At 33.3% G+C, this 10238-nt stretch overlaps 1 protein-coding gene across 2 annotated transcripts in view; it reads right to left on the bottom strand.

Moving 5' to 3' along the window:
* Positions 1 to 2276, bottom strand: part of LOC104736895 (sulfate transporter 1.1) — a 5828-nt gene extending 3552 nt beyond the window's left edge. The window contains exons 1-6 of one of the 2 annotated variants that reach the window (XM_010456978.2): positions 1925 to 2276; positions 1490 to 1828; positions 1326 to 1374; positions 468 to 850; positions 252 to 317; positions 55 to 168 (exon numbers count right to left, since the gene is read on the bottom strand). In XM_010456978.2, the coding sequence (XP_010455280.1) occupies positions 55 to 168; positions 252 to 317; positions 468 to 850; positions 1326 to 1374; positions 1490 to 1807 (930 nt within the window). In that variant the 5' untranslated portion in view covers positions 1808 to 1828; positions 1925 to 2276. The remainder of the gene's footprint in view (positions 1 to 54; positions 169 to 251; positions 318 to 467; positions 851 to 1325; positions 1375 to 1489; positions 1829 to 1924) is intronic. The other variant, XM_010456979.2, reaches the window with a different exon arrangement.

Genomic DNA, 10238 nt, shown 5'->3' with positions numbered 1-10238 from the left:
AAAAAAAAAAAAAAAAAAAGAAACATATAGACATGCATGCATGTGTAAGCTTACAATTTGGACTCCTTGTTTGTCAGCACGAGTTATGAAGACAAAGAAGGTAGAGATAATGACGGAAATAAGAGGAGCAATTGCTGGAACCCAAAAGAGTTTCTTGTTTCTCTTCCCCTGTAATCAAATTTTTTTATATTAGAAGTGGAGATAACAAAGATGCACTCATATATAGTGGAGATGAAAAGTAAAAGGATTACGATGAATTTGGCGACGAGAAGAAAGGTCAAGAAACTGGCGCCAATGACTATAGTTTGCCAATTCCACTGGAAGAATCATAAATAAACGAAAACGAATGAGATATTATATGAAGCACATTGAGCCTAGGCTCGAAGCTTCTTGATTACCATTAAAGAAAACATAAGAAAATGTATTGTGGAAGATGATGAAAGAAAGTTGAGTAATCAAAAAGGTACCCCATGACGAGCAGCCGCGAATACGGATTGCATAACAGAAACAATATCAGTTTTCTTGGTAAATGTCTTGATGCCAAGAAAGCCCTTAAGCTGTTGGAGAGCGATGGTAATGGCTGCTCCTCCCATGAATCCAACCACCGCGGCATGTGACAAAAAGTCAATCAAGAATCCCAATCGCAGAAAACCAAGGCCGGCTTCGAAAATACCAGCGAAGAAAGTGGCAGTGAAGGCAAGGCGGAGGTAATCAGCAGGGTTATCATTTGGGTCGATCACGGCCTGGCACAACGTTCCTAAAAGAAGAGATACCACAGCCACTGGTCCTATAGCAATATCTCTAGAACTCCCCATCCCCGCATACACAAGTGGTGGCACGAAGCTCGAGTCTGCCAAAAAAAAAAAAAACATGCATTCACATATTTGCACACAAGAGTGTACTATAAACGATTTATTATCAACACTTGTAATTTTTTCTGATAAACAAAAAAAAAATTGAGAAATAGCACTAAAAAAAGTTTTATGGACAACTATAACACATATTCAATAAATTTCCAAAAATAGCACTATTTAATACATTATATTATTTAAAATTAATTTTTTAGAATTTTATTTTTTAGGTTTGGGTTCTCAATTTCACATTTAGGATATAGTTTTGAGTGGTAGGGTTTAGTATTTTGAATTTAGGATTTAATTTTAAAAAAATAATTTTAAAATATAGTGCTATTTTTGAAATTTTACAAATGTTGTGCTGTTTTTTTTTTTAAAAAAAGAAATGTTGTGCTAAATTTGAAAAATAAACTTATTTGGTGCTATTTTTGAGAATCTCCCAAAAAAATTTAGGTAAAATGTATTGAGACTCACAAAGTCCATATTTTGGATCCAAATTTGCGAGCTTTGCATATCCGATATCCTGTTATCCATGAAACATATAAATGAGATATAGATATGGTTTGGATATGAAAGGAAGAAATGCACCAAAAAGTAGTACGTGGAGTTGAGAAAAAATGGAGTCGTAAATAGTAAACCTGAGGGATGCAAAGACTAGCAATGGTGAGACCGGCAATGACATCGCCTCTAAGTTTGCGAAGATTGTAATCTCTTGCCCACCCAATGATCGGGAAGACAGCCTGGATCCCGAGCAACACCTGCTTAGATTTGGTCTGGCCCTTGAAATCCCTAAGCGGTGCATCATGGAAGAAAGTTTCTTGAACCACTGACTTGAAGTCCTTGAGCAAACCCACTTTCGGAGGAGCTAGCACTCTCTGGCGAACGTGTGTTGTCTCATCATCTGATGTCTTTCTTGAACCGGACCCTCCTCCGTCCGGTGGATTAGTCCTCGCCATGATTGTTGAAAATTTAGCTGCCTGCAGAAATTGTTACAAATAAACATTATTAAGAAATGAAGTAATGACTAGCTTAATTTGTAAGGTGTGAATGAGGACTAGTTTTAAAATTAAAACCTTACGGAAGAGATTATTATTTGGGGTACTGTAGATTTTTATTGAGGGATTGGAATGTTGCTTCGTAGATTATATAAGTTGCGAAACATCTGAAAGTCAACTCTGAAGATCACAATTTGGATTTCATATTTCGTGTAAGAAAAAAACATGTTACACTTTGATAAATTCAGCGAAAGCCAACATACTGTAATTTATTAATAAATCAAAATATGATTATAACATTGAACAATATCTGAGGTGTTAATTGATTTGATATCGGTTGGAGTGAAAGACCAAAAAGCTGACTTTGGCAATTTATGCGGTGTAGATCAGAGAGAAAATACCCCCAAAAAAAATTATACTTTAAATTCAAGAAAATGCTAGTTCAATTTAAATTTAAAATAATTTTTTCCTTCATTGAAACAGAACATAATTAAAATGTGACATTTAATTTTAAAATATATGTAATAATTACACCAAACATACTAATGACTGGTTACGATTTCAAATGTTATTCCAGTGGTTGAAATAAGTGTTTCTGCGAGATATTTATAACTGATTGATTAGCGGGTATGACAACGGTTAAATAAAAAAAATATTAAAATAAATATAATATATAATATAAAAAGTACTGAAAATCAAAGCTATATTTATGAAAAAATAAAATGAAAATAAACATATTTAGTAATGAAAAAACTATATATGAAGTACTAAATAGTTAAATAATTATTCAAAAATGAAACAGAAAACAGTTAATAGTAAAACACATATAACTATTTATATTGGAAGATTACAGTTAGAAAATAATTAGTTTTTAACAATTAACAATATATTTATATATATATATATATATATTCAAAAAAACTTGGTAATATATTTTTATTTGTTGTTTATGTGATTTTCTCTTTTGTTTTTTGTTTTAAATCATCCAATACAGTAGATGTTTGTAGTTTTTTGTCTTTAAAAAATCGTAATTTTGATCAGTTTCAAAAATAAAACGGAAGATTTATGAATAATTGCGTAAAGAACCAGAGGTGTAGACCCAGCCTGTGTTTTCTGTCGAGCTCCTCTGAAAACGTTGTCTCATCTTTTCTTCAGCTGTCCCTTTTCTTTTCGGGTGTGGCAGGCGCTGTCTCGGAAGCTGTTGCCCAATAATTCCTCTGCTTCCTTTGCTCAAATCTTGGTTCAGCTATCGGGTCAAGCTATCAACGGTACTCCTCGCTTTCTTCTGCGACTTGTTTTTCAGGCTTCGGTCCACACAACTCATCCGGTTCCTTGATCGCCTGGTTCGTAACAAGCTTCTCTCGTTGCAGACGCATACTTCTAAGTGGGGGGATGGTTTGCAGCTATGGTTGGCCACTCGCAATTAATCTTTGTTAAACTCCTTTCAAACTCTTTTCAGCGTTTATAATTTTTTTGGAACAAGGACGCATTCATTGTAAAGAGGACATTTTTTTGTTTTGAATATATTTTCACATTCATTTTAAAAAAAAAACTTTAAAATGTTTAATAACATGTTTAGAGGAGTACTCATACGCAATGAACCTAACTCACACATTTGGCACATACGGAAGACTGCTTAAATGGACGGTAAAATACTCCACATCGCTCGGTAATACACACTAGACATATCATAAAAATGTATACTGAAACGTCTGCTAAGAAACATTGATTTTTAACCAACATTTTGAGGAAAAAATATTACTAACACAAACACTCGAATACTAGACGTATACCTTTTAACCAGAAATTGTGACACATCGGTGACAATGGTATAAATCTATAAATCTATATAATAATAACAATTTGAATAAATGCCAACACTGTTACGATTTTTAATCGTACCTTTTCATTAATTTCTTTTATATATTTGTTTTATTAAAATTATACGGTTGCATGTGTTCATTATAGAGTTTTGTCTTTTATCATTTAAAAAATCAAACGATTAATTATGTTTATTGTACAGTTGTGTCTTTTCAGCATATCTTATTTACAATTTTCCGTTCCAATACTTATGTTTAACTAAATGTTTATATCTTTTGAACTTAATATATATATATATGTTTGCTCATCTTAGATAACTAAAAAATCATTGTTTGCTAACACAAATTTTCTGTTTCATGTTGAATCTAATAATATGAATTTTAATATCCAATATCCAACATTATTCTATGATCTAGCTGAAGATAATCACAACTTTTCGTTTCAATAAATATGTTTATGTATATATTTTTGTCTTTTGAACTCTCTCTCTCTCTCTATATATATATATATATATATATATTTGACTCTTCTTTAGATAACTAACAAATCATTGTTGGCTGATACAAATTTTCTATTTCATGTTGAACCTCAATAATATGAACTTTAATATCCAATATCCAACATTATTCTATAATCTCATTAAAGATTTTAGAAATGAGTAATAGAGAAATTTAATCAACTTTAGTTATGTAACTTACAATTGCGTTTATTTATCTTAACATTTCATAAAATATGTATTTTAAACATTTAACTAATTAATCTTTTACTTTTAGAAGTTATGTATTTTATTATAATTATTGGTTGATAAATTTTCACTCAAGATGATATTTTTTTGTTATTTTTAAAATTATTTTATCAGAAAGTTGCATTTAGTTATTATAATCTTTCGTTTGATATTCTCACTTACTAGTTAAGATCACTTCGTCATAATATTTGTTTATTAGTAATATGAATATCAATAAATGTTATAATGCTGGTTAATATTTTACTATAATTTTTTATAAAATATCTTATACTTATAATACATAGTTACATACAAATAAATACAATGTTGTCTCGATTTATTATGTCTTTTCATTTAATAATTTTTAACTTAGAGTTGAGTATTTTTGCCAGAATATTTTTTATTATAAATTTTCATTTTTATGGTTGTATTTTTTTTAAATCACAGCATATATATATTCAATATTTATTTAGTTTTTAGAGCTACTTATTATTTTTATTCTTTTGAGATAATTTTTAATTTTAGTTTTAGCATATATTTGTAAAAAAATTTATTACTTTCAAATAATTTATAATATATAATTTTATGTTTAGAAATTTAAATATATGCTAAATAAAGGGGATACGAGTCCTAGTTATTGTAATAAATAACTTGGTAAAAAAAGTTGATTGGACAAAAATGTTATCGAAGATCCATTTTCAAATTTTTGATGTCACAAATAAACCAAAATATATAAATTATATATGATAATGTATACAAAAATTGTTGTAAGGCTGAAAGTTAATGGAATAAAATAGTGTGGTATGTGATGATGTGATAATATAACACTTGATCAGTAAATAATAAATACTCCCTCTGTTCTAATATGTAAGATCTCTTAGAGCACCTCAATCGGTTAAAATGATTGAGTGTCTTTAAATATAAATTTAATAAAATTTGAGTAAAAAGAGGGGAGTATCTTTGAATAGTCAATTTTTGTGTATGATGTCTTCAACATTTATTATTGATTTATTTTAAAGAGTAATAAAGATCTCAAGGAGGATGACCACTAATGATGGTTTTAGGTTTGTTTCTTTGTTCTATTTTATAAGAATTTTTTTCAAGTTTTAATGTACTTTTTAAATTAATTTAATAATAAAGCTGAAAAAAAAAAATTTAATAATTTTTTGATTATTTAAATTCTGCAGTATTTTTTTATTAGTTGAATTTGATTAAATGATACAATATTTATTATTTCCTAACCTTTTTACTTTTAGTCAAAAACTTTTATGTAATGGAACAAATGGAGTATTATACATAGTAGTATCATATAAAATACAACATGCAATCATGTAAATTAATATTACATCATCATTATAAGTTTATAACAATAGATTACTTGTTTTAAAACCTTAACTATTTTAAAGGGGCCACATAATTTTTTTAAATGTTAAAACGTGTTAAATAACCATACTTTGTGAATATAGGATAAATCTACCCCCACCCACATTAAGTGTTAATAATAATCTGAATCATTTAGATGAACTTTGGACATGAAAAAAAAAAAAAAAAACTTTGGACATGAAAAATAGAAAGTCAAAGGAGTAGTACTTTCTTTTTTGGACAAACATGAGTAGTACAATTACAACTGTTTTGTCTTCTACTGCTGTCATCCCATTAAATGTACAAAACACAAGTGGTGCTCATAGATTTGTTTCTCTCTCACTGCGTCCAGGTTCATTGTGTGTCAATTCTAGGAACATAAAACAAATTCAACTATGTATATTTAGTATTCTAGGAACATAAAACACATTCAACTAAGTATATTTAGTATTAACAAACAGCTATATAAACTATACTGTATTTAAGAGCTAGCTGATCTTCATTTTAAATCAGTATTTCGACGAAAATAAAAAGATTGAATTTTTTTCTGTTTTACCAATTCGTAGCATTCGCGGTGACAAGTCCTGAAGTATATCTAAAAATTAAAAAATGCCTACCATCATGTCACTATTAATTAGAAAATGAAAGAAATAAAGATAAGATTTTGATAATTTGTTGGATAATTCCAATTTGAGGAAAAAGCTATCTCCTACGAAATTGCACAAAGAGATAGATTAGGAAAATGAAAAGTTCATATTATCATTAAGTTGTGTAATGGTAATTCTAATAGGTTTAGGAAAAGTGTAAACCTATAAATATAAGAGTTCATAGAAAGGTGTTCCATAAGACTTGAGAGAAAGAGAGATTTAGTTTTTGAGAGAGTTTTCTAAATCTAATAAGAAATGTGTTCTTATATTCTTCAAGTTTTGTCCTTAGATTTGGTATCAGAGCAAGGTTGTGTTTCCGATCAAAAAACGCTGGAGAAAACTTTTCGAAACCAAGCATGGGGGACGAACAGAATTCACCGTCACGAACGAAGGACCTTGGAGCACCATCAATCCAGTGTCCATTACTAACATCAACAAACTACACAGTTTGGTCGATGAGGATGAAGATCATACTCCGAGTTAGCGAAGTATGGGATACAATCGAACCGGGATCTAAAGATGAAAAGAAGAATGATATTGCGACAGCTTTTCTGTTCCAATCTGTCCCCGAGTCACTTATCTTGCAAATAGGAGAGCAAGATTCAGCTAAAACACTGTGGAATGCTATCCGATCACGTCACCAAGGCGCAAAACGTGTAAAGAAAGCTAGACTTCAGACTTTGTTAGCAGAAATAGAGCGGTTGAAGATGAATGATTCAGATTCGGTAGATGACTTTGCAGGCAAGATTTCAGGGCTTGCATCGCAATCGGCTTCTTTAGGAGCGACCATTGAAGAACCAAAGTTGGTAAAGAAGTTTCTTACAAGATTACCTAGAGAAAAATTTATCCATATGGTAGCTTCTCTAGAGCAAGTCCTCGACTTAAACACAACAACGTTTATGCACATAGTAGGAAGGTTAAAAGCTTATGAGGAACGAATTGGAGAAGTAAGTTCAGTCGAAGATCAAGGCAAGTTGATGTTTACCAATACCTCTAATAATCGTGGAGGTTACGGTGGTTTCCGAGGAGGATCCAGAGGTAGAGGCAGCTTCGGTAGAAGCGGCTACGACAGAGGTAGTTTTGGTATAGGTGGTTTCGGTAGAGGCAGGGGTCGAGGGAGATTCAATGGCCAAAACCAAGGAGGAAAAGCCACATAAGACAACCAAAACGAACCGAAGAAAGACTTATCGAAAGTGATATGTTGGAGATGCGATAAGCAAGGGCACTATGCCACAACGTGTACAAACAAACCGATTCAAAACCACAATCAGAATCAAGAATCAAACCTGAATGAGACATATGAAGCCGATGCACTATATATGCATGAAGTAGTGTTTTTAAACGAAGACAAGGTAATTCCGAAGAACTCCGATACCAACAAAGGCAATGCAAGTGTTTGGTATTTGGATAATGGAGCAAGCAATCACATGTCAGGAAATAAGGAGTTTTTCTGCAGTTTGGATGAAAGGATTAAAGGTAAAGTCAGGTTTGGGGATGGCTCTTATGTTGATATTGTTGGAAAGGGGATCATTAACTTTGTGTGCAAGACTGGAGAAATAAGAGCACTCAAAGAAATTTATTTTATACCCGACCTTAAACACAACATTTTAAGCCTTGGCCAAACAACAGAGGGAGGTTGTGAGGCGAACATGAAAGGAGAGTTTTTGACACTTCTAGATCCGTGTGGAAGATTACTTGTGAGAGTTACTAGGTCTTCAAACAGACTTTACAAGACACCAATGGAAACAAGTCCTCCAATGTGTTTGCAGCTCGAGAGTGATGATACTACATGGCGTTGGCATGCTCGGCTGGGGCATGTAAGCTTTTATGTTATGAATAACATGGTTCGAAAGGATATGGTTGTAGGAATGCCACACAAGATCCATGATAGGGGTATGTGTGAGGTGTGCTTAGTTGGGAAGCAAACAAGAGGTTCATTCCCGGTTAAAGCAAGTTTTCGTGCATCACATGCCTTGGAATTGGTACATGGAGACTTGTGTGGTCCGATTTCACCACCGACACCAGCTAATAACCGATATGTTTTTGTGCTAATTGATGATTTCTCTAGGTACATGTGGACAATGCTACTAAGAGAAAAAAGTGAAGTGTTTGATCGCTTTAAACGGTTTAAAGACTTTGTTGAAAAATAGAGTGGGCTCTCCATGAAGACGTTTAGAACCTATAGAGGAGGAGAGTTTCCCTCAGCTGAGTTCAATCGGTTCTGTGAGCAGAACGGCGTTACTAGACATCTAACTGTGCCGTATACACCACAACAAAACGGTGTGGTAGAGAGAAGAAACCGTACTTTGATGGAGATGACAAGAAGCTTGATGAAAGCGATGTCGGTTCCGAATGATATGTGGGGAGAAGTTGTACGCCACTCGACTTACCTCATCAATCGAGTGCCCACAAAAGCACTGTATGGTCAGACTCCGTATGAGTGTTTTATGTCCAAGAAACCGAACATTGAGCACTTGAGAGTGTTCGGTTGTGTTGCCTATGCAAAGATCAATGGACCACAGTTGAAAAAGCTAGATGATAAATCAAAGAAAGTGATCAATCTTGGAACAGAACCTGGTTCTAAAGCTTATAGACTCTACGACCCTGTTGTAGAGAAAGTAGTTGTTAGCAGAGACGTCATATTTGACAAAGGTAAGGCTTGGGACTGGTCATCTATGACAAACAAATCAGATGGTGAACCTGGTATGTTTAGGCTCTTTCAAGAAGGCTTTATCGAAGATGGTGGTGGACACGGTAATGAACAAGGCAACGATCAACAAGATGCAGACCCAGAAGATGTAAATCATGATAACCACGAAGATGAAGAAGATAATGAGAATGATATGAGTGATGGGAATCATATTGAGGAGCAACAAGTCGGAGTTCAACCTCTGGTCACTAGATCTGGTCGTGTGATAACAAAGCCACGTTATCTTAATGATTACGTCTTATTTGCAGAAGAAGTAAGTTGCAGGTTGTTTCTAACACTAGATGGGGAACCAGAAAATTATTTCGAAGCTGGGAAGATAAAAGAGTTGATCGATGCTATGAAGGCTGAACTGGATTCGATCACAAGGAACAACACCTGGGAGCTTGTAGACAAACCAGTTGGTGTTAAACCTATAGGAGTTAGGTGGGTCTACAAACTTAAAAGAAAAGCTGATGGTTCGGTGAATAAGTATAAGGCGAGGTTAGTTGCAAAAGGATATGTGCAACAACAAGGTATAGATTTCGATGAAGTGTTTGCTTTGGTAGCTAGAATCGAAACTATACGGCTTCTAATAGCACTCGCAGCAACAAGAGGTTGGGAGATTCACCACTTAGACGTGAAGACAGCTTTTCTCAATGGCGAACTAAAAGAACTAGTCTATGTTACTCAACCTGAAGACTTTGAGAAGAAAGGAGAAGAGGATTGAGTTTCTAGGCTTTATAAGGCCTTGTATGGTCTCCGTCAAGCTCCTAGAGCTTGGAATACAAAGCTGGATCAAGTTCTAAAAGAAATGAACTTCAAGAAGTGTGTGAAGGAACCGACATTGTACTGTAAGAAGGAGGAGAATGAGTTCTTAATTGTGGCTATCTATGTTGATGATCTGTTTGTAACAGGGACATCACTCAAGATCATCAAGGTTTTTAAAGAGGACATGTCAAGGAGGTTCGAGATGTCGGATCTTGGGAAATTAACTTATTTTCTTGGCATAGAAGTTATTCAAGGAGCAGATGGAATCAAGATCAAACAGAAAGCATATGCTCAAGGAATACTTGTTGATGCAGGAATGGGGTCCTGTAATCCAACTCATGAACCGATGGAGCCTGGTCTGAGTTTATCAAAAGCGGAAAA

This window comes from Camelina sativa, chromosome 13 (assembly GCF_000633955.1).
Source record: "Camelina sativa cultivar DH55 chromosome 13, Cs, whole genome shotgun sequence".
Classification (NCBI taxonomy): Eukaryota; Viridiplantae; Streptophyta; class Magnoliopsida; order Brassicales; family Brassicaceae; genus Camelina; species Camelina sativa.
The sequence above is the reverse complement of the archived record's forward strand: the minus strand, read 5'-3'. Positions and strand labels throughout refer to the sequence as shown.